Genomic DNA, 25,787 nt, shown 5'->3' on the forward strand with positions numbered 1-25,787 from the left:
AATTCTCAGTAGGCTCAGCCTCTCCTTTGCAAGAATGAGCTTCATAGGGGCAGGCCCTAAGATAAAGGGCTCAGCCTATTGAATTGGTTGTCCCCACTGCTTGCCAGAATATCAGGAATACCCCAGATGGGAAAGTTGAATATTTCCTCCTTTCTCCCCAGATCCCCAAGGGGAATTTGCAAATATATTTTTATTATCTGTCCAAATTAATCTGGTATTTATATGAGCATCACACTAACCTGTACAAACCAATAAGATTTCATGCCCTATTTGATTCTGTGTAATTATGGTGTTCAAGTAAACTGACTACACAAGTTAAATTGGATAATGTACTACACAAAATATAAATTTTGTAGCAAATAAACATCGCTCCCTTTGGCCTTGCACAGAAAGGTTGAAGTTTGAAAAGAAGGGCCATATCATCCTTTACCCAGTATTCTGATTTACCTTTGTCCTATCCAGATTGGCTTCACTCATATCTCTGAACAAAATCTGATCACTTTTTCAGTTTTTTTAGAAGTTACTGAATGGGGTAAGGCCGACTTTCAGAGATTCAGCACTCTAACTCTGTCCTCAGGTGTCACATAAATACCTGAAGCTTCAGGAAACAATCAGGCTATATACAAATAGCTCAGTGTCTCAGAATTTAGAAATGCCAGTTTAAATGTGACAACTTTTAATGACCATCTTAGAGATTAAATATGTGGTCTCTATTGCAGCATTTTAAACAGGACTTGGAATATCTTTCTCATAGGTTGAATATGAAAATCCTCTGTTACTAGTAAGGCTCCCAATAGCTCCTTCAGATTCTAGCTCTTTAATTATACTCCCTACTTTCCTTCTCTTCACAGTCTTCTACCAAGTCATGACCACCAAAGCAGGATCATTCATCTTATTTCATGTACCATATAGGTTTGCCTTTATTTGTTGCTGATTTATCTTTTACAGGTAGATAAGCTTCTTCCTTCCTCAGACATCTGTCAAGGATGAGACAAGAATGCCTATCATCTTGGGATAAAACTGAGTCAGCAGTCATTGGAAAGTACTTTAGAAATAAAATATAACATAAAATGTGCACATTTTTCAAAATAGTATTATCTAATTAGAGGTTAGACTTGGGCAGTACTTTCCACCCTCGAAAATAATGTTTTCTGGCTTCTGAATTTTTCTTTTAATGACTTTTGTTTCTATAGTTGTATTGTCAGCCTTTTTTTTTTTTAACTGCTTGCTTTTATGTGTGTTAGTATATATGTATGTATGAATTATTTGGGTGGGGAGGCACCGGGAATTGAAACTGGGTCTCTGGCATGCCAGGCGTGAACTCTGCCCCTGAGCCACCGTCACACCACCCTGTATGTATGCATTTTACCTTAGCTCCTTGGCAAGATGTAAGATACAGAACCTTCCTGGCACCAACAGCTTGCAGCAGGGTGGTAGAGACAGGAAACATATTCTATTTTTAGTTACTTCTCAAAAACTTACATAGATTCATGGGGTCAGGAGCTCCAAAAGCAAAAAGAAAAGTAATTTTACATGAAGATAGTTTTACGAAGTTTCTTGAATTATTAAAAAAAAAAGCCCAGGAAAAAGGCATGCTTCAATAATTCCCTACTATAACAGTTAAACTTTCTTTGCAAGCTACTGGGCTGGGGAGATATTTTAATGAGTAGGGCTTTTGGGTTTGTCACCCCTTTTGGTAAGGAGGTGAATTTTTAACTCCACTTATGTAGAACCATCCCTGCACGTTTTTCTCAACTGCTCAGGTCTGAAGACTACTGGTTAATTTTAATCCTTCTCTCATGAATGCTCATTTTATAGGAGAAATCCAAAGCCTTGCTAGTTTTCCCCAAATCCAGCTGTAGTACCTCTTCTGGATGTAGATGGTTTGATTTAATTCACTTTTAATGAATTTTATAATAGCATTATGTTAGAACATCATGCACTTCTTTTCTTTTCAATATTACTTCAGCTTTAAAATTGTGATGGCTTTTACTAAGCTCTGACTTTAAAATATAGTCTGTGATTTATTTAGCCAATGGATTATATCCAGACATATGAGACTGAAAAATAAAAAGGAATAATCATGCAAAATGTTGAAAAGTCCACTGAAAATTGTTTCAGTGGGGGAGATGGCCTTTGAATCCATTGGCTTCTAGACAGTTTTCTCATTTGCCTGTATTTATGTATAGAAAAGTTCTCCCCTGCAATTGAAAGGACATGCTTGATTCCAGCATTGCCCTAATTTTGCTGTATCACTTTTATACTTGAGTCATAGTTTCCTTCAATGCCAATTCCTAAGGTAGCCCTTCCCACAACATATTTATGATTGTGGAAAGTGTATCAGCAAAATTACTAAATATTAGTTCAAATAGTAATATTCTTTTTCTTTAGGAGTGAATTTCAGCCAACAAAGAGTTACTTTGAGGGGAAAAAAAAGCCCAGTTTCCTAGGTTAAATTATTTTGTTAATCTAATGATTTAAATCCTCAAATGTTGTTTTATAAAGAAGGATTGCTTAATTTAAGGGTTTTATACTTGAACCTACTATTGTCCATTAAAAAAAATTGTTTCTATGAGTAGGTTGTAGACAAATGAAATACTGGAGTTGAGAAGGACACTGATCTTTCAACTGACATATGAAGAAGACAAAGGGCAAAATCATAATTCTGGAACAGACACAGCAGCTCTTTACCAAATGTCACACTGTCCACTAAGGTGTGAAGTGCCTTTGAAGGGGTTGTGGTTACCCAGTGGGGGCAGCACCTCTGCGAACGTACCAGGCTGTTGGTTACAGATGACATTTGGGTTACTAATGAACTAAAAGAACTGAAAACAAGAATTCGTTGGAGACAATTGACTGGAGGGCCTATTAGATGTACACAGCACCCGAGGCAACCAACTCAGCACTCAGGAAGAAAGGTTAAGACAACTGTGTTCGTCAAGATAATGCCCTGGAAGATTTTCCCATTTAAAAGCAGTCACTTCTGACCTTCTGCTGGGCAGAAGGATGACAAAACTGATAAATGAGCAGCAGGCAAATATAAGACAGGACATTTTCCATCAACAAGCAGCAGTTTTAATCCTGTACATAGAAAGTATGTAAGTTACTATATATTTATTTATTGACCACAGTTACAAATATGAAAATATATTAAACAAATACATAATTTAAATAGAAGGACTGATGAAGTTCTCTGTTCAAATAGAGTTGGTTAGAAACACTAATATTGAAGATCCTATAGTGTGAAAGAAATAGATCATCTACTGCCATTTTAAATAACCAGATTTGCAGAAAAAGAATAAATGACATTATAAAAGTGCTCTATTATAGAACATAATAAGTTCAGTTGCTGAATTTGTTTATATTATTTATTTAAGCTTCACACAAATTAAGAAACAGTCAATGAACCACCATGGGTAATAGTATTTTTGGATATTGACTACTTATCCTCCAAAATATTAGGCAAGGAACAATATCCATTCAAAAGTGTATGTTGAATGTCTTGAACTGTGCAAGGTAGGAGTAGTAAAGCTATTAAAAGATTTGGTTCTTGTTCTTGATAAACTTACAAGCCTGATGAGTCCCATGTGGAAGACCAGAGGTCTTGAAGTACTCTTCAAGTAAGAACATTGGTGCACTGTCTTGTCAATATGACTGAGACTAGGAAATTCCATGAAGCGGATACAGACTCTCCCATTAGCTTGTGGACAGAACACTGTCCAACCCTGCTACAAACTCAAAGCCATAATGCACATGCTCCTTTCTTAATAGGATGCTGCTTATCTATACACATAGCTATTAAAACACAATACCTCAAACATAACAGAAAGCATGCTTTTAGGGTAAGAACAGTATTTCTTAAAAGAAATTACTTAAGGCAGAGAATAGTCATGACTAATTCTTCTTATGAGCATTCTGGAGGGGACAAATCACATTTGTCTGACATTATTCACAGTTTTGCATAACTTATTTTGGTATCATATAAGATCATGGGCACTAGCTGATGGGTAATAAAAATAACCTTTGCTAGAACTGTTAATGGGCATTTTATTAAGTAATCCCTATTTTAGGAGCATTCATCAATAATCATCTTATTTAATGAATGCATCGCTACAAAGAATCTTTAAAAAAATAAAACGTGTTTCTGTTGCATACATTTTCCCAGGGAGCCTCTCTACAAGACAAGAGTATCTTTTAGCCAGGAATATTTCCATTGCTAGAAACATTTTTAGAGCAGAACAGATTTTTGCTATTACCATAGCTGCATTAAATGCTACCCTGTAATTTAGCTAAAATGGCCATTTTCAAAGGCATTGTCCACTAAGAGAATTCTTAGGCTGTGCGTGACTCCGGAATGCCAAACTCCATAAATTTAGTCAACACCTGGAGAATTGACAAAATCAGCTGAATAGGTTGAATTTCTTGATCAGCTTAATTGTCTGGTCGACATAGTTCCAAATGAATCCCCCAAAGGGCTATACATCCTAATAGAAACCTATGGCAATATTTTCAAAGAACAGTCTAGACACACAAGGGATGCCGTTCTCTCTTCTTGATGGTGTTCTGGTTAGATCCTCCTTTTCAAACATTTTCCCTTTGCTTTCTACCATCAGGTACAAATTTTCCTTCAATATGAAGCATTCTTTGAATATTTAATGTGATTCTAAACCTCAGGTTAAATATATTCAGTAACTTAACAGGGCATTTGGGCTGATATGGCCTTTGGTTCTTTAAGTTAGGATTGAGGTTTTGTTCACTGCGGCTTTGGAGAAGATCAGTCATTTCTTCTTGCCACTGGTCTTGGTGGATCAATTATTTTAGATACCTCAATGAAATGGAATCAGAAAAGCTCTTGAACCACTACCCCAAACAAGCTTATTACCTATTGTTTTTGACAGATCAGGTTTGGTCTGGTCACATGTATGAATTAGAACCCTTTCTAATAAGGCCCTAGAATTGGGGCTCAAATCCTAGTGTTCACTGCCATACCAATGTGGCAGGTTTATGATTTCAGGATTCCGCCCTCAGAAAATTCCCAGAAAGCTAAGTGAATGAGAATTCAGTATATGGTTAAGAGTTTTATTGCAAAAAAGAAAGGAGAGCGTTTAATATAAGAAACTGGATCCTTAGAGACCAAGGAACGAGAATCAGAGTGTGAAGTGTAATGTGTGAGGTCTATTTTTGAATTGCTGGAAATCTGCTTAATGGTTGCATATTATTTTCTCATGTCTTTTTGGCTTTCTTCCAAGAGCTAATTACAAAATTAATTACAGACCCTTGCAAGTAAAATTACCCCCCAAGTACCTATGTGCTGTGGCCATTTTAGTACTTAATCATGGTCATCTTGTGTACTGTGGGGCCTGAAAAGACTGAAATTATACCAATAGGTATAAGGAGGGGAGGTGAACAGAAAATAAAATCACATTTTACTGAGAAAGCATATTCAATAGGGAGAAGAGGGGCAAGTAGGGAAACAGAGGGACTCAGAAGTGTTAAGGGATGGTGAGTTACTTTGGACAAGTATGTGCAAGTCATGACAAGGTGGCAAGTCTTTGAAATACCTGATTCAAGAACTGGAAAAATGGGCTACTATTCAGAGAATAACAGAATAAATAATAAGAAATGGATTTAATCAGAAGACATTAAGGAGCTAGTTATTAAAAAGCTTGCATAAATAATTAAGATGCAAGATGGGGCTCTCCTAACATTTGATGGCTCAAAAGCACTTTGATGCCTTCATGAGTAAAGTGTACCACACAGGTGCATAGACAGGATGCCCACTAAGATAGGAAATAGAGTGTTTAACACATGATGGGATTAAATCAAAATAAACCCAATTGGGCGGAATGTCATGGAAACCCCCCCCCTCAATTTAATAAATAGATCAACTAGATTATGCATTTAGTTTTTCCAAGGGAAATAGTGAAATATTTGTTGCTAAGGAGATTTAAAATTAGACAAGGATAGAGTAGAAATAAATATTTTCTGGATTAGACTAAAAAGAGAGTACATTTTCTCTTGGCATATCCATTTCCGTAATTCTGATTCCAACCCAGACATTGTCAGGGTATGTGAGTGTTGAGTGTTATTTACTGTCACAGATGCATAGTTTTTTGTGGTTTAAATGCCCAGTTTGTGCAATGAATTGCTCTCTATTCTAGATACACTGTCTCTACATGCACACGGCATCAACACTTGCTACCACTGTTCCGGACTGGCTCAGTGATCTTGCTGCCTTCATTAGGTCCTCTTTCTAAGTTTAATTGATTTACTAACAATAACCTTAAACTTTATTTTTGTGAGGGTGTCTCTTTATGTGATTGGAAATGTATAGTTTCTGGCAAAGAATCTAGCAGGCTGTAGCACTTATTAAAAATTTTCTGAAGTTTTAAGTTGTTTTGCTTCTTCTTTTTGATGTAGGAAAAGTTATTCCTAATAGATGTGACACCTCATTGTGCCAGTTTGAAACTGTTTTACCCCAGAGAAACCATGTTCTTTAATCCTGATACAACGTTGTGGGGTGGGATATTTTTTATTAAGTTGTTTCCATGAAGATGTGACCCACCCACTTGTGGGTGGGACCTTTTGATTAGGTGGTTTTCAGGGAGCCTCTTAATCCACTTACTGGAGGCCTTTAAGAGGGAACCATTTTGGATAAAGCTCAGAGCTGACCCAGACAGAGATGTTTGGAGAGCAGAAAGAAAATGCCCTCAGGGATGCTGTTTGAAACTAGAAACCAAAGAGCCAGCAGATGCCAACCCTGTGCCTGCCCAGATGGGCTTTCTTGAGTCAAGGTATCTTTCTCTGGCTGCCTTACTGCTGACATTTTTATGATCTTAGAACTGTAAACCTGTAACTTAATAAACTGCCTTTATAAAAGCCAACCCACTTATGGTATGTTGCATTTCCGGCAACATTAGCAAACTAACACTCATAAATCTCTAGCCTCTATCTTCTCCATCTACCTCACTTACACATATGCTGTGTCTTTTCACTTCTTGAAGATCACCTAGTTCCCTGATAGAGATTCAAAGCAAAACAATGTCATTTCATAAGGGCATAAGGGCATTGAGAACTTAGAATTCTCTTATAACTCTTTACCTTCACTCCTTATAAAGTATTGTTTACCAGTTTTCATAAACTTCAAGCAGCCTTGGAAATTTTTTTCAATTTGGGTGTAGATTTACATAACTATAAGTAACTATTTTAGGTGTATTTAATGATTTTCAATTACTATGCTAGTTATACCCATTACATTACTTAATGGACTTAAAATTTTTACAGATAAAAAAAAAAGCAAAAACTTGACCTCTAACTCCTAAGTTTATTACAGAGAAGTATGTAGTGAGAAAAAAAAAAAGCAGATTTTCCCAGCTAATTTTCTCAGGTAGTCCTGAGGATTCCAAAGAGATGATTTTCAAATTTTCTGCAGACAGGAACTCAGAAAAGGAAAGTAATGCCTACTTTCTGACTCACTGAAATCTTTCATAATCAAAATAAGTCACAGGTGTTGAAGGTAAAAGTGGTAGAGTGTGTAGTGTTTATTATATTAAATACATTAGATGACTGCCATTTTGACCTCATTGATTTACTAAAAAACTCTTTTGGAACATTTTACACTAAACACCATTGACTATATATGCTTTGTGATCATTTCTATTTAAAAATGTTGGTATTATATCCTTTGACCAGGAACATAATCTGCCAGCATAATCATATTTTAATGGGAGAACCAAGCATGACTGGCATAAATTTGACTTTTCCAGGAAGGCACCTCACTGGTAATGAGATAAAGAGCAGTATGTATACATAAATCAACTCACACATTATACAATGGGTATGCATGTTTGCATTCTACACTACAAATGCGGTGAAGTAGTCTGCAAACACTATGGATGGTGCTTTGCATGCTGATTGTGTTTTCAGTAAGGGGTGGAGCTTACCTTCCTAACAGCAGGGATTCATCACTTCTGTTTGGATCATACTCTATCAGAGCCCTCAGCCCTACAGCTTGAGCTTGCACTGCAAGTTACACAACCACTGAGCTGACCACTTTGTCCTGAACCCTTGGCAGGAGGAATGGGAGAGAGTAACTAGTTTAGGTAAACTACCTTGTTCAGCCTTGATGCTGCTTAATCCCTTTTTGACTGCTATTTACGTCCAAACAGCATCTGAATCATCTTTGGATCTGAGATTCATAGGAAAGCAGTGCAACAAAGCCAGCGACACTATACTCTCTCTCCAGCCCAGTTCTTTATCCTGTCCAGTGGCTATCAAAACAGGTAAAGAAAAACATGGCCCAAAGGATTGCCTCTGCAACCACTTTCAAATACATTTCACCAGTAGTCCTGTTATACAGGCTATTCGTTTACGTAGATCAATCTATGAACACTTTAGTGTGGAAAAAATAGTATTATATAAAGCTTAATATTAAACATTATGATAAAATACATATTTACAGCAGAAACTACAAAATACAACTATGTACAATATCTGTTACCTTTAAATTACATAAATTCTTTTAACATTTCCAGATTAATAAATTATACATAGTATCAACAGAAGTAGCTGGCACCTCTCTACGGCATGAAGCAAGTTTTTTAAAAAAAATCGCACAATGAATAGTTTTTATCCAGAAGATCTTCGAGTACATTCTTAATGCCTTGAATAGACTGCATCTGAAAAGAAGGACATCGTAATCAGAGACTGTAGCAGGATATGTCATAATTGTTTGCTCTGTTTAAGAAAATTACAAATGGAAAAGACTACCAGAAATGACTAAAGCTCAATAAAAAGCCACCACGCCTGTGGGGGCCAGGTCATTTCATCTGGAAGCACTGATCTCGCGTGGGAAGGAACTTGTGTTTCTAGCCTATCGGCCCTGGTTTTACAGGTAAGGCCACACGACAAGAGAGGCAGAGGGATTTATTCTAGTTGCACAGCTTGTTAATGCTAGTCAGTTCCAGAGCTAGGACCTGAATCCTAACATTCAGACTCCAGGTGGTTATTTTGTTTTTCTACATCATAGTTAGCTTCCTTCAGAACATCCAGGATTACTCTGAAGACTCTCAAACTAATCACAATAAGACAAAGAACTCCCCAAGATCCCCATATCCCTCTCCATCCTGGAACTTCTTGAAGAAACTGACATGTGAAAACCTTAAGTTACTATACAGATAAATTAGGGAGTAATTATTTACAATAACAAAGGATTATCTGGTTTACAAAGGACTCCTTTAAGTGACAGCTCTCGCATGCATTTGTGCTTTACAGATTATTAACTATTGAACAAACTGGCTAGGTGGGTTGGTATAGAGAGTGCAGAAAACTACATAAAATGTTAGAAGACACAGCCAATTGAAGATCAATCAGAAACAGAGATAAAACAGCTCTGAAATAAACCTTTCATTGAGAACAATACTTGATTATAGATACCTACCAGCCCATGTGGCAGGGAACTGAAAACCTGCCAGAAGCCATGTGCGTGAACTATCTTGAAGTGACTCCTCCAGCCCTGGTCCACCTTTCCCAGGCCGGACTGGACCAGGAGCCCCCAGGTAAGTCCCCCCTACTTCCTGACCGACAGAAACTGGCAGATCACGAAGGTTTGTTGGTTGACGCTGGTAAGTTTTGGGGGTGGTTTTTTATGCAGTATTATACAACTAAGGCAATGTGCCTTCAAATTTTCATTTAGCCTATCTGATAAATCAGGTCTCAGAGTGGGAAAAATCATGAGGACTCTTTTCTTGTCAAGTACTTTTTGTTTGATGAAAGTAATGCCTTGTAAAGTTCGTGATTTTTGACTGATTTTCTGAATTTAAAAAATCAGTAAAAATTTTATGACATATGCTCATTTAAAAAAATATACATCAAAATAGAAGAAAAAAGTCACATTTTTCTATTGCTTAGAGAAATTTGTTATTATTTTGGGTATATCTTCTTCCAGTCTTTTTCTCCCCCTATGCATTATTTGTGTTGGTTTTATATCCTGCTTTTCTTACTTGTCGAATAAGCATATCCATGTTACTAAAATCTCTTCAAAAATATCATTCTTAATGACTGCATCATATTCTAGTGAGTGAATGCATCAAGGCATACTTACTCCTCAATTGTTAATCACTTGGGTTTTTTTTCAACTAAAATTTTTAGCTGTGAAAATCTTCATGCATACGGATTCTTCACTGCTTAGAAGGGTGGTAGAAATACTGGGTCACAAGTAAAGAACACATCAAGGACCTTGATGCAAATCTTCAAAGGACTTTTACAATTTGAGCTCCCACTTGTGATTTCACAGCATCCTCCCCACCAATGAAGCTTATCACTTAGAAAAGAAATATTAAATATAAATAATTATCGGGGGTGGGGTAGTTTAGTGGTGGAATTCTCGCCTGCCATGCAAGACACCCAGGTTTGACTCTTGGCCCATGCACTTCCCAAACAAACAAAAATTCAACAAACGGTGCTGCAATAACGGGAACTCATGTGGAAAAAGAATGAGATGTGAACTCCGTCATACAGCATACAAAAAATAAAATAAAATAATTATCATTAAATATTATTGCTACATATGAAGAGAAGCCCTTAATAGAGGACATTCTAGGCGGGCAGAAAAAGATACCATGTGAAATCAGGGCCCTACAGTGGGAGCCTACAGTGGTCCTCCTGCCCTCTCCCCTCTACCCCTCAGGCTTTTTCATGCTCTTTGTGCGGCCTTAATCTCTGGGTAAAAGAAATGAGCAGTGCATGTTGGAAGCACTTTAAATTGTTCATGGTTTCCAGACTGATGATATCTTTGTAAATGAATTTAAAAGTCAATGACATTAACTCCTACCTCTATGATACTCTGGATTCACATTTTCATAGATTGGAAATAAGGGATTTTCTTGTTCACTCCGTAGCTTCCTTGCTCTGAGGACATCTCTTACACACTGGTGTAGGTACACATACTGACACTATGAAAAAGCAGAAAACATGTCACAGGGACGAAAAGCATAAGAAAGATGAGCAACTCTCACAAAACATCAACAGTGATAGGATTCTATAAAGTTAGCAGATTTCTTGATCATCCCTTCACTTAATGTCTTTAGTATAAAGAGTGACTGATTTTTATTGCCACTGAAAAGAGAATAATAATGGACTGAGGATGCTGTTATTCGCTTTTTTTTTACATGCATGCATATTTATAGAGTATGTTCTATGAGTTTCTAGAGTTAAGCGTGACATGAAGTAAGTCCTCCACAAATATTTATTGAAAAGAATAAATGTCAAACACTTTGCTGTGTATTTTACATAAATTATCTCATGTAATTATTTCAACAACCTTTTGAAGTAGATATGATGATCCTTATAAACTAAGACTCAGAGGGTAAGGAACTTCTACAAGGTCACACAGCCCTAGAAAACAGGGCCCTAAGATTTGATCCTTGGTGTGTTTATTTCCTTTTTTACTATTCTAGCTTTTCTTAGATGAATTCTAATTTCATTGAATTATTGAATGAGAAAACAATTTCACTGCACATTCTTCTGTTTTGAGCTTTTTCTTTTGGGCATGTAGTAAATAAAAGGTGTGTACAAGAGTCTCCTTTGAACTGTTCGTTCTTTGAGTACAAGGGCAGTGTCTCATCAGCTTGGTTCTCCTGGCATTTGAGTCTGACACATGGAGGATGCTCAAGACGTTGCTGGACTGCACAGATTTTCAGTGGGTTACCCACATGTCAGAAATTGTGTCCAAGCTATTTTGAAAAATAAACAAATACAGAAGAGTCAGTGTCTTGGTGACCATCAAGACACCACAAAGACCTCCAATGATAACAAAGTATCAGTCACAGGCAGCCAACATTGGGCCACCCTCCTTCCTACCAACTGAGCTCATTAATTAGGGAATGGATGGTTCTTGGACCTCAGTGCTTGGACATGGGCTCCCCTTAAGGACATAGAACGCAGGCAGTGAAGGTGGGGGAAACGAGACCATATGAGCAAGGCTGCCTCCAGTTGGCTCAGGGTGAATCACAAAGCTTCGTGGGATCTCTGTTTCCCCATTTATAAAACAAAGAGACTAAGATTCCTTCTACAGGTAACATCCTATATCCACTGAAAATGAAATTTTCAGTGTATGAGATGCTGCGGTGCTTGTCAGTTAGAAGGATGCTGAAAAAAATTTCTGGACCCAATGTTTCAGGTGGTCAACGTGGTCAGTCCTGGATTATTTTAAGAGTTTGAGATACAAAGTAAGACCTTAAGATTTCCCTCATCAATGATATTTAAAAGTGGACAAGTTCTTATTTTTATGGTGAATTGGTACCAGGAATTGTCCATGATTGAAAGCCAGACCTGGTAATCTACAGCTGGAACTTCATTAGATTAGGGCATTTTTAAAAACAATCATAAGCAACATCTCCATTAATACTAATAACTATTCTCTGCATTTCTGTTCACAGATCCTACTCACTTGTGTTTTATCCACCTTATCCTTGAAAATTCAAGGAGGCTGCTATATTGAAAATGGTTAGCATGCAATCTCTTTTTGCTGTCTTGAAAATGATGGCCAAATTATAGATGGAAACCTACTTATTTCCTCCCATCCCAAGCATAATTCATATTTTCAGTTCTCTTCGGGATATTAAATTACTTTGGGACCTTACAGGTAAGCTGTGTTATGGCCTATTAATACATACTTCAACAATGATCCACCATGGGCTTTGAAACTAGTTAATACCCATTAATTTTCCTTGTCTTAAGTATAAATTCTTCTTTTCCCAGCAGAATTTCCCTTCTAGAATAATTACCACAAAAACCTTTAGATAATTAATATATTTCCCATTTTACTCTTAATGAAAAGAAGACAAAGCCTCAGATGAACCTCAGATCACTCTTTGCTCTATCCAGCTAACTGGTGAAGCCCTGCTTGTTGCTGACACATTCAGTTCCATTCAATGCCACCAATATTTACAGTATTATATATGGTATTATATATTATTAGATATTTATACTATTATATCTATAGTTTTTCATAGTCTCTGAGTGTACAAATATGTGACAAATACCTATATATGATAAAAATCAGGTAGAATTGTGTATCAAGCTTCATTCAGAAAAGGAAGCAATCAAGTTCTCTTTAGGAGAAGGGAAAAGTATCAAGTTAGAGAGAGAAAAGGTGACATACGTAAGAATTTGAGTAATTAAACAGAACATTCCAAGTGATGGATATAATATAGAAGTGTACATATATTCTAGAATCTAGCGAGGCTGTACTGAGAAATCGAGTGAAGCTGAAATGTAGGGCATGTGGGTCACAGTAAAGCCCCAGGCCAGTCTCTTAAATGGGACCTGAGATTCTTCGCCCACAATATCACAGTGTATCCTTCTCATGGGAAGCAGATACTGTCAACAGACCATGACTGAAAACTACTGTTCTTTAACAAGCTGCTGCCTGCCTCTGCATGCCCCTCTCACCGCCAGGCCATAAACTTGCCCCGAGGGAAGCTAAAAGGGGATGGGTACACCAGCAAGTCCCCTGCCAAAAGCCTTCTTATGTAGACATCTTTGTTCTTTGATATATTTATCAAAAATTGTGCAGAACAGCATTTTTTTTTTTTTTGTATCCCAAATCAGGTAGAAGAAAGCTAAGGTAGTTTGTTGGCATGGACCCAGAAAAGTAATTCAAGTGGTCAGAACATCCATCTTCCTTTGCTAAAACAGTCATCCTTAGGGGACCTTCCTTTCCGCATTCCGCCTATTACTAAATGAGCCAGGCGAGCGCTGGAGTCCGGGACTTCTCAGACTGTAGAAGCAGCCCATCTCGGGAAGGGATTTAAAGCAAGAAAGTCATATCTTAACATTGTTTGGCATTTTGTTTGATAGAGAAAACAGGGAGAGGGATCATTTCTATCTTACTGCAATTTTTATTTCAAAATAATCAAAAGATTCAAAGTTGATTCTGGACCAGGAAGAGAAACCTTCCTTAATTTTGGCAGACCCTAAAATAGCAGAGGAAGGTGGGGTGGTGCTGTGATATGGAGCTGGAGAAGCAGGCTGGGGTCAGGTTGTGAGGAGCCTTACACACTCGGAGGAGAGTCTGAACTTCATTCTATATGCAGTTGAGAGCTCTCTGGGATTATTATGCAGGGAGTTGACTGGTCAGACCTGATTCAGAGAAGGAACCTTGGTGGTGACAGCAGTGATGAATAGTTGTCAGGGCCAAAGTAGGAGGCTACTGCAATGGGCCAGGTGAGACCTGATAAAGGGCTGAGCAAGGGCAGAGGCAGTGGGCTGAGACAAAGACAAAAATGTTGGGGAGAACTGATAGGACACAGTGACTGGTTGGATGTCGGAACTGGGGGAAAAGAAGTCAGGTCCCTAGCTCAGGAAAACAGATGGATGGCAGCACTGTGAGCGAAAACTGGAAGAGCGGGGAGCAGGAGGAGTGTTTTTGTTGTTGTTTAGTTTTGATCATTTATTTATTCATTTTATTATTATTATTTTTTTTTTGCATGGGCAGGCCCCAGGAATCGAACCCAGGCTTCTGGACTTTTTTTAAAAAATAAAAATAATGAGTTTGGTTTTGAGCTTTTTGAGTTTGAGATGACTGTGAAGCTTCCTGGCGGGACTGTCTGGTAGCATGCTCAGAGTTCTCAAAGCCGCGGGAAGGAAAGGCATGATGCAGATGACGGCTGAGAGAAAGAAGAGCTGGGCCTTGAAGAGGGAACTCTGGGGAAACTGAACACTGAAAAGGCAAAGCGAGGAGCACGAGCCACAGAGTCTTCTAAGAGGTGGGAGAAGAATGAGGAGAGAACAGGGCAGAGGAAAAGTTACGCCCAAGGAGAACGAGGAAGAATTCTCCTGCTCTGAAGGTCAGCCAAGGACATTTACAATAATGAGTGCCTGCTCTTTGCCAAAGTGTGTTTTCAGAGTTCTGGGTAGGTGAATGAAGTTATTGGCTCTGACAATAACCAGGGAGCCTGAATACGGCACACGCTCACATACACACATACACACATATATACACACGGGACTCAAGATTCCTTACAACATGATAACCTCCTCTTCCCCAAATTGCACATTAAATTTGTTTAGAGTGTGTCAGAATGACAATAAAGTAACAATGAAACATTGACGATGACTTCTTAGTAACATAACAGCAGGACGTTCATTCATTCATTTAACAGATAAAAAATATTGAGGATATAGAGAAGGAAAAGAAGCCCCCACCCTCCAAAAAGCTAAAGGAAAACAATTATTATACATTGTGATATAATTCTGCAACCCTTAAAGAAACAGCACATCTAGACAGCAAATGAATGGCTGCTAAGACGCTTAAGTGAAAGGTTGATGTGGAATGTTATAATGAATGGCTCAGGCTGATACCCCCTGAACCCACCGTCACATTTTTCAGCCCTGAAAGAGAGACACACAACATGATGTGCTTCCTGATGCCACAGAGCAGCAAGTACTCAGCACCACCTGTGAAAGGTGTAGAAAATGGAGGCTAAATTTAATCAAATCTCCAGATCTAATGATCAATTGACAAGAACTAAGGGGACTAGAGGAATACGTTGTTACCATGATGAAAGAGCTATCGGCACATCTAGGATATGAGAAAACCTATTGGACTATGAGCTGCTTTCTTTAACAAGTAAATGGTATAGAAAATATATCAGAGAGATTTAAAAGATACATCAGTCAAATACTACGTGTGGACTATGTTTGGCTTCTAATTCAAACCAACATTGAGATAATTAGGGATAGTTAAATACTGACTGGACAGTAGAAGCCATTAAGGAATTACAGTTAAAATTGACAGGTGAGATAACCGTATTGTGGTTGTGCTTTTGAAAAGAATCCTTATATGTACAAGATATACAGAGAGGTATTTAAGAATGAAATGATGCGATAATTAGGATTTGCTTTAAAATACTACACTGGAGTCAAGGGTAGGAGAAAAGTATATGTAGGATATAGATTTTAAAAAGCTTAGAATACTGATAACTACAGAAGGTGGAAATGACACAGAAATTCATTATACTATTCTCTGTATTTTTTTTTATTTTTTTAAATTCCATTACAAAACATTAAAAAAAATATGGTACCATAATTGCTTCAATGAAAATACCCCCAGCCCAGGACAATGGTGGTGGCAGAGGATGCTGGGTGTGGACACTGTACGGAGAAGGCAATGACACTGGTGTTTTTCAAAATGTGTTACGGGACGTGAGTTCTGCAAGATATTATTATGTGCTACACAGGGTCAGGTTGGTTTTGGAAAGAGTGGGTTCAACAAAGCTTGAGGGGAGCGTTTGCTGCAGGACACCCTGGTGTCGGGGACCCTGCCACCTGTACAGCTGTCATGTATGCTATGACTCTAATAGGGCATATATTAGCATGTGGAACTTTGCAACTTTTTTTCACCATAGGGATGTATTTTTATAGAAGATTCTGCAGGTCACTTGGGAATAAAACTTGGGAAACACAACGATAAGGAAACTTGAACCTTGGAAGGTTTTTATGCCAGGGATGGGGGAGTAACACACTACCATCTATTTTAGAACACAGAGAGCACAGCATGGGACACAGAGTTGGTCCTGAAACTATGGAGGGTGGGCTTGGTGTTGAAGGCCTGGAGTTCTCTAGACTGGGGTTTAAGTGCCAGCTTGGCCATGTCTTGGCTCTGTGCCTTGTGCAAAGCCCATCCCTCTTTGAACCTTAGTTTCCTAGCATGGAAAATGGAAAATACTTCCATTGTCTGGTTATTGTGAAACTATCATGAGGTAATGTTCAAAAATGCCCTGCATATATCAAAGGGATGTACAATGAGTAAGCATTCTGCCTTCACAATCAACATATACTCCCTTGGTGTTTCTAGAGGTAGAAGGTGGAGGTGGACTGGAGAAGAGAAAAAATTGGAATCTGCTTATTTATTTAAAATTGAAATTCTTCTATTTAGCCACCAGCCTTTGTTAAAATGATCTCCAAGATGGGCAGGCCTGGCCATTTCCCCATGCATAACGCATTGATTAAAAAAAAAATCCATCTCTCTTCCAACCCACCTGCAGAAGATGGGCAACCAGCTCGATAAAGATAAGGGGACACACCATCCTTAAGGTCACTGAGATTTGTTTTAAAATAACAAGCCCTAGAAACCATCTATATTCAGATCTCTTTCTCTTCCTAATGTGTCCTAGTTAATTCCCCTTGTCAGAATAAAGTCTTGGATACTTGTGGGATATGGGGAGGTGACAGGTCCTGTGTCCTTCAGTTTAACTCTTACCTCGGTCTGGACCATGTGAACCCTGTGAAGTCTCAGGTCGTGCACTGCTCCATAAATGTCCACAGCGTCTTTGGAGTCTAGTTGCTGTAGGATTCGATCCAGTGCAATAAATGTTCCAGTCCTACCCACCCCGGCACTGGAAGAGATGGGGAAGGAAGAGTGAGCTTTTATTAATTTTGCCTTTCAAGACTACACTAGAGACTCTGGCACAATACTTCCTTTCCCTTCCAATTCATGGGAGAACATAGAAATATTTCTTTCTCGCATGAACTCTCTTTCAAAGAAATAAAACCTAGAGCCCCAGCCCTCCATGTCTTTCCCCTTTCTTTCTCCCTGTTCCATCTTTCCAGGAGAAAGCTTTTCTCTGAGTTGGATATGTTTCATTTCCATGCATGTTTTTAGACATTTACTACAAACACATAAATCCATAAACAATATATTTAACTATGTGCTTCAAGCATTTACTAAAATGGCAACATGTTCTTTTACCAAACTTTCTGCTCAAAATTGTGTTTTGAGATTTATCCATATTGTTACATGTATATTTAAATTATTTTAAACACTCGAACTATAACCTCCTGATGGAAAATTTGATCATTTTCAGCTTTTCTCTATTCAAAACAGTGTTGCAATGAACATCATCGTGCACATGTGTAGAGATTTCTCTAGGGTTGATACCTAGAAGCAGAACTTCTGGGTTATAGGGTCTGAACATTTTCAACTTCACTTAGCTATTGCCAAATTGCTCTCCAAAGTGGCATACAATTTGGAGATTTCTGATGCACGTTTATATAACAATGAAGAACAGTTCTCTAGTGGTGTTGGGTGAAATGTCCAACATTCTTCAGAATTCAGGAAGCTCTTGAGAGCCTCACGATCCTATTAAAAGCATCAGAATTTCAACAACACACAAAAGCAGGGCTCCTAGGGTGCAGTGCTGATTGGGATAATGCATGCATTTGACATTTCTCTGATTTATTTATTTATTAGTGCCATTCAGTTAGGGCTATCAAGAGTTCTACTGAAAATGTTAATTAGCTAAATGCACTGGGCTCCCCAGAGACAGAGGGGGAGAGAGAGAGAGAGAGAGAGAGAGAGAGAGAAAGCTTTTTAGGCTAATTTTATGGACATACCATCTGAGACAAATAAAGTAAATGGTCCCAAGTCAGGCAATGAACCATAAGAGCAAGCTGACACCAAGATGGTCTGCAAATAAGCCTTTCTGATCTGCCTAAGAGTATTCTATGCCTCAGGGTCATCTTCCAGCCTGGCCTTTTTTTTCAACCTCAACACACTGGGTAAGCCAGTAAAGATTCCTAATTGAAAGGAAATCTTGAAAAGCCAGAGGGAAAGTATTGTTTCACAGGTGAAGATGGGAAAAGGAAAAAACAGGAAGGGGAAAAAACAAGACCAAGAAGGGAGGCTGCCAATAAGACCAAGGCAGAAGGACATAGAAAATCTGGAGTTTCTGTGCTGAGCTCTGTCACGCTGTGCCCCACTATGCTGTGTGACCCAGGGGATTCTGAAGAAGCAATGACTATGGCTCAACTCAAGAAGCTTACACTCTGGTAGGGGAGATAAGATGAACTTACAGAAATCAACCATGAACAATGCAGAAGAGAACAGAAATTTAAGAGACAAAAAGACACTACAGATGGCAAGTGCTACAACAGCTGGAGGGAGGTCTAGAACTGAAGTCTCAAAGTATGGATAGGGTTTGTACAGTGGAGAAGAGAGATGAGGCCATTCCAAGGGGGTAAGAATGGCAAGAGGCAAGAAGAAGTTTGTGCAGTAACCTTCCTGAGAGGGGAGATATTGGGAACCTGGACTGGAGGGCGAGATAGGGCCCAACTATGGAGGACACGGAAGTCATATAAGGACTTTCCATTTTGTACAGTAGGAAAAAGAGCAAGAGGGATTTATACAGTGGAGGATGGAGAGTGAGGGTGAGAGAGAGGTGGGAGGTGAAGAAAGTGGAAAAGGAGAAGTCAGTGAAGAGGAGAGAGGCTGGTGAGGGGAAGTGGGAAGAGAGTGTAACAGATTCTACTGGGAAGTAGGCAGGCTGTTGGCCCAGACAAATCCTCCATTCACCAGATTCCTCAAGCTTATGCCTTTTTTCAGTCTCTTGGGCACAGGCCCTGTACAGCTGCCATCTTACTGGCTCTCAGGCTGCTGAGTACCTGCAGTGCACCACAGTAGGCCCAGCCCCGGGGCTTCTGTTGATGTAGTCCCTGACAGTTCTCACAAACTGGATCAGGGACTGGGTGGTCTCCGGGACGCCATGGTCTGGCCACACTGTATAGTGAAAGTGGCGGATGAGTCTGTGTGCATCGAGCTGTTCCTCCTGTAGGAGCAGAGAGCTGGTTAAGAAGAGGAATGGCCGAAGGCAAACCTTCAAATCTGCCATTTGTGCTCATGCAGGAATTGCTATGGACTGAAATTCCAGGAGAAGATCCAGCAAAATTGGGATCCACCAGTCCCCATCTTTCCAAACCCAGCTAATTGTAAATCAAGCAAATGAACGTACACTGCATATCTTAAACTCCCTGATGGTCCACTCAGGCAGCACAGACTCTGAGACCATCTGCAGGATGAGGTCTCCGTAGTAGAGGGAATCCTGGTCTGCTGGCCAGTAATGGTCACATTTTACCTAGAGGAAGGTAGAAAGAGAAAAAGTCACTCTGGAAACCTGACTCCTCTGTGACCCTGGACTGTCCCTCCTCGAAAAGACTTTCTGAGTTAGGAATCCAGAGTCAGCTGCTAACGTAATTTGTCCATCTGCTTTGAAACAACCGGCTCATGGCCAATGCTGAAGTCAGGCTACAGCTCCAAGTGAAAGGGAGACAGAACAACTGCTGACATTGTACAAGGAGCAAAGAAACGCAGGCTTTAAATCTATTTACCTTCCATTTCAGGCACAGTGTTATGTGGCTTGAGTTATTTGGTTGACTTCCTTAGCATCCCAGTTCTACTATCAGATAAACTATACCCTACAATATGTTATTCTTTATGAAGAAAGATCCATTAGGGCAGAGGAAGGAATTGTCTTCCTGGCCCTCCTTTGTTCATATTTTAACATTGCTTGTTCTGACCTAGACCAAGTGCCACATGCCAAGCAACCTTGGAGAAGTCAGAGCATTTAGATTCGCTTGCATGTACATGCATGATAGTGGGAGAAAGAGGATTGTGAACAGATATTTATTGAGTACAGACACTGGCACTTTACATAGAATTTTCTCAAATATTCAAAGTAACCTAAAAGTAGAAGATTAAAAGTACATTGAAAGAGGGTGGTGTGATGGTGGCTCAGTAGCAGTATTCTTGCCTGCCATGCCAGGGACCCAGGTTCGATTCCCAGTGCCTGCCCATGCCAATAAAATAAAATAAAATAAAATAAGTATACTGCAAGAACTCGGCTTAAGTTTTCCAGATAACTATGTTACTCTGTGTCTGCAGACACTTCCTAAAACTCACTTCTTCTTTCTCCAAAGCAGGGGCAGGTCTGAGTCCAGGGACTCTGGCAAGGTCTCCTAGCCACACGCTGAAGAAGGGAGTCGACATGTGGTCAGGTACTCTTATCTGTGCTATGGCACTTCTGACTATTCCAGCCCATAAATGGAAACAACTTCGACTGAAACTTCAGCTCCAGAATGAGAATCTGGCACCACCTGAATTTACTACTGCAACTTTTCTCCTCTCTCTTTTTTAAATTTATTCTAGTAACATATATACATCCTCAACTTTCCCCCTCTAACCATGTTGAAATATATAATTCAGTGCTCTTAATGACATTCACTAAGCTGTGCACAATCACCGCCATTAACAAAACTTTTCCATCATTCCAATAGTATATTTTAAACCTTAACTCCCTATTCTCCATCCTACACCATGCCCTTTGTTTGGCTTATTTCATTCAACATCATGCCTTCAACGCTCATCTATGCCATCGCATCTATCAGAATTCATTTCTATTTACAGCTGAATTTCATCAAATGCTTTTTCTATGTCAACTGAGGTGATCATGTGGTTTTTCCCTTCAGTCTGTTAATATGGTACATTACGCTAATTTATTTTCTTGTGTTGGTCCACCCTTGCAACATAAGATGGTTTTATGGGATAAATCCCACTTGATCATCATGTCTAATTCTTTTAATTGTGCTCTTGGATTTGGTTTGCCAGTACTTTCTTGAGGATTTTTGCATCAATAGTCATAAGAGATATTGGTTTGTAATTTTCTTTTCCTGTGGTATTTTTATCTGGCCTCGGTCTGAGGGTGATATTGGCCTTGTAGAATGAATTAGGTATTGTTCCCTCCTCTTCAATTTTTGGAAGAGTTTCAGCAATACTGTTGTTAATTCTTCTTAGACTGTTTGGTAAAATCCCCCTGTGATGCTATCTGCTCTTGGACTTTCCTTTGTTGGGAGGTTTTTGATTACTAATTCAATTTCTTCACTAGTCATTGGCTTGTTGCGGTCTTCTCTTTCTTCTTGAGTCAGTTCAGTAGGTTGTGGGTTTCTGGGAATTTTTCCATTTTACCTAGGTTATCTAATTTGTTGCCATATAATTGTTTGTAGAAGTATAGTCTTTTTAACTTCAGCAGGGTTAGTAGTAATATCCCCTTTTTCATTTCTGATTTTGGTTATTTGTGTTTTATCCCTCTTTTTCTTCATTAGTCTAGCTAAAGTTTGAACAATTTATTGATCTTTTCAAAGAACCAGCTTTATTTTATTCTATTGGGTTTTTTTTTTTTTTAATTCTCTGTTTCATTTATCTTCTATGATCTTTCTCCATTTCTACTTGCTTTGGGTTTAATTTGGTCTTCTCTTTTTTTGTTATTCCAGTTTTAAGGTTAGGTCTCTGATTTGAAGTCTTCTTTTTTTAACGTAAACACAGAGATATAAATGTCCCTTTCAGTATTGCCTTTGCTGCATCCTATAGGTTTTGGTGTGTTGCATTTTCTTTTTCATTCTCCTCAAGTTATTTTCTAATTTCATTTCTGATTTCCTTCTTAAACCATTTGTTGTTGAAGAGCATGTTGTTTAATTTCCACATATTTATGAATTTTCCCTTCCTCCTGTTAGTGATTTCTAGCTTCATTCCATTGTGGTTAAAGATGATATATTGATTTCAACATTTTTTAATTTACTGAGGCCTTTTTTGTGACCTAACATATGATCTCTCCAAATGGAGACTGATCCATGTGTACTCGAGAAGAATGTGTATTCTGTTGGTGCTGGGTGAGCTGTTCTATATATATATATATATATCTGTTAGGTCTAGTTGATTTAGAGTTTCATTCAAGTCTTCTATTTCCCTATTCAATGTCTCTCTAGATGGTCTACCCATTATTGAAAGGCTATATTAAAGCCTCCTACTATTAATGTAGAACCATTTATTTCTCCCTTCAAATCTGTTAACATTTGCTTTTTATATTTTGGAAAATACTAAGATATAATAATTTAGATTTTACTATATAAGATATTTTATATAGTAAAAGACCACAGATGTATAAATACTTATAATTGTTGCATCTTCTTGTTGAATTGACCCCTTTATCAGTATTTAATGATCATCTTTGTCCCTTGTAATAGGTTTTTACTTTAATTTTATCCAGATGGTGGTTGGTCTGTTCTCAGAGCTAGGCCTGGACAGCTGCAGGGTGGTAAAACCTTGTGCAGTGTCCTCGGGCTCCAGGACAGGGACTCTGGCTACAAAGCCCTGTCCCTGGGAGGCAGGGCCTGGGCGAGCTCACCCTCCAGGTATGGCAGCAGCCAGAGAATGCATCAGAAGCTGTTAAGGAGCATGCATTACATCGAACTGGGCACCTACCACTGCTCGCCTGTGCTGGTGCCAGGCAGCATCCATCACTACACCTATAAGCAGACCCCCTAGCCCTCAAGGACAATTTGTACATCACCAATGGCTACTGGGCCTACCTACCCTCCAGGCTGTGTATCGAAAGTTTATTTTATTTAATGAGATGGTAAACATCCAGAATAATTTGCTGGGTTTCCTTCTCTTCTGCACACTGGGAATATATGACATGACATCTGTGTTACCTTCAGCAAGTGCTTCGTGGAAAGATTTTATTATTTGTTTTATCTTTTCTGCTTCCTGGTCTGTATGTTTTGCTCTACAAGCTATCATTTTTCCCCCTGCCATCGGTAAGAATAAAACTGTCAAAGATGGGTGGCATTAGCTTACGTTGGAATCTCTACTGGAATATTGGGCTGCTATGTCTCAGGAGTATTTTATGCATTTTCTTGTAATAATGATTGGTGTCAAGTACACTTGATCACAGTGCCTGCTATGATCCTGGCAGTGGGCTCTGCTCAGATCCATCCCAGTTACCTCACACAGCAAAGGCAGAGTCTCCATTCTATCACCTTTGTTTTCTGTTTTGGGATACGGAGTGATCCCTGTTCTTGACTGGGTTTGGCTCAGTGAAGGAATCGGTGCTCCTAGCATACAGAACCTTATACCCCGCGTAATTGTGATATATGTGATTGCTCTTCTTGCTTTCTTATTCTATACTTCCAAAGTTCCAGAAGGTACTTTTCAGGACAACTAAGCTACCTCAGATCAAGCCACCAAATATGGCATATCCTTGCAGTAGCAGGAAATAGAAGTGGTATCAGTCAACAGCAGGTCATGCAGTACAGACATAGCAAGCTGCATCCTATATTTCACATTTGTGAATTCAGGTATGGCTACTTGGTATATTCACTTGTTAAGCAATATTTGATAGGGAGTTATATACCCCACTATTTCTAAGATTCCCATTAGTTTTTCCTTTTTCCTCTTTATATATCATGAGTGATACTTTATTAAAATGGAAAAAATATACTTTGTGATCTGTAATGAACTGTTTTATAGGCCCTTAAAACTAATTCTTTGCTGCTTGTACAAAAAATGAAAATTAGTTGACATTCATAAGAAACATGAATAACAAGGAATGTCAAACTGGTATCGAAATAGGATTCATTTTATTCAACATCAGCTTAATTTCCTTAGGGCTCATCTCCACTAGAAAATGGAGTCATTCTGTGTGATTACTTTAACAGAAGAAATTTTCAATAGATGAAGTTTTAAGTGCCTGACCAAGGCAAGGGTTGCTACCCCTATGCATAACAAAGCTAAGATTGTGATTTTGAATTATCACTAGTTTTTAAATACACGTGAGAAACTGATACTTACAATATTCTTTTTTTTTTTAGCTGCAGGTTCACCTTTTCCCCTAGGAATATAGGATTTTTTAGTTTGCCACCTAAAAACCTTTAAAAATTCTCCTCCTTTATGTTTAGAAACATCTTGAGAAGAGGAAAAGAACTTGCCTTGTCATTTTCCACCAGATAAGAATTAGAAACTGATTATATGATGAGGTGACAAATTCTGTGATCTAATAACCAAGTTATTATCCACCTAGGCTTTTAACTTCCATAACTAGACACTGATTTCTTACAAGTGAATTGCAGAAGATTTTTTAGTCCATAATTCCTGTATCAGAGCTTTTACCTCACTGAATTTGCAGTCCTAAATTTCATGATGATGGGGGTTCCCAGCTCTATGGGTGCTACTTCCAAGCCACAGAATCCAGATGGTCCAGTCTTGACCCAGAAATGAACCTCAAGCCTTAGATCAAAATCAGGCAGATGCTCTGGTTGATCATGTAATTATTTCCTTGTGATCTTGTCCATGCATGTGTTAGATTGCACTGATAACTCAGAGTATTGACATACCATCATATTTGGAACCCAAAACATTAAATTTGATTTTATTGTGTAAACTTAAAAAGCAGATTTCACTATTCTATCATACAACATAATCTTCTTGCTCTTTGGTCTTTTATTTTTATTTATCTATTTATTTTTCCATGGGCAGGCACCGGGAATCGAACCCAGGTCTCTGGCATGGCAGGCAAGAACTTTGCCTGCTGAGCCACTGTGGCCCGCCCACCTCTTTGATCTTTTAATATGCATAAATTAAATTCTTTAAACCACATGTTCATGAAAACTTATGTTGTTTATTAGAATATAAAATATTTTCTGAGTTTCTTAATGAGTTGACAAGAGTTGTTTTAATTATTGTGGTATAATTTCAGAACACTATAATTACTGGAGATCAGAAAAGGGTTGATTGTATTCCTATTTCAAGCTTATTCCTGAAATACCTTTTATGGGTCTGATATTTGGAAAGTTGCTTTAATGTGCCTCTATTCATGCATCTGGTAAAATTTTGTATTTCTCTTCACTTTAGTGTTTTTGGAATATAGATTCCTCATGCTAGTATCTCAGCAAGGAAAATTTCCCCTCAGTACAATCAGTATGGGGGAAATGCCATACTTATTATAATATAGCAGTATTTTGAAATGACTGTTTTACCTCACAAGGATACAAGTCTGATCTACATACTAAGTGACAGAAGATCCTTATGTAAGCGATAATAGAATATATTTCCTCTAAAACATGGCTTATTTGCCAATATGTATCATTGCTTTTAAACAAATATCTTGACATTTTGGCCA

The 25,787-nt window shown here is 38.5% G+C and overlaps 1 protein-coding gene and 1 pseudogene across 3 annotated transcripts in view; one reads left to right on the forward strand and one right to left on the reverse strand.

The window, feature by feature from the left end:
* Positions 1 to 7,310: 7,310 nt before the first annotated feature.
* Positions 7,311 to 25,787, reverse strand: part of PTPRB (protein tyrosine phosphatase receptor type B) — a 124,124-nt gene continuing 105,647 nt past the window's right edge. For all 3 annotated transcript variants that reach the window (XM_077111429.1, XM_077111430.1, XM_077111432.1), the window contains 5 exons: positions 19,791 to 19,913; positions 19,444 to 19,607; positions 17,264 to 17,399; positions 10,832 to 10,952; positions 7,311 to 8,678 (listed from right to left, as the gene is read on the reverse strand). In XM_077111429.1, coding sequence (XP_076967544.1) covers positions 8,656 to 8,678; positions 10,832 to 10,952; positions 17,264 to 17,399; positions 19,444 to 19,607; positions 19,791 to 19,913 — 567 coding nt within the window. In that variant the 3' untranslated portion in view covers positions 7,311 to 8,655. The remainder of the gene's footprint in view (positions 8,679 to 10,831; positions 10,953 to 17,263; positions 17,400 to 19,443; positions 19,608 to 19,790; positions 19,914 to 25,787) is intronic.
* Positions 23,042 to 23,889, forward strand: LOC143642704 (progestin and adipoQ receptor family member 3 pseudogene; annotated as a pseudogene).

This window comes from Tamandua tetradactyla, chromosome 7, assembly GCF_023851605.1.
Source record: "Tamandua tetradactyla isolate mTamTet1 chromosome 7, mTamTet1.pri, whole genome shotgun sequence".
NCBI classification, from domain to species: Eukaryota; Metazoa; Chordata; class Mammalia; order Pilosa; family Myrmecophagidae; genus Tamandua; species Tamandua tetradactyla.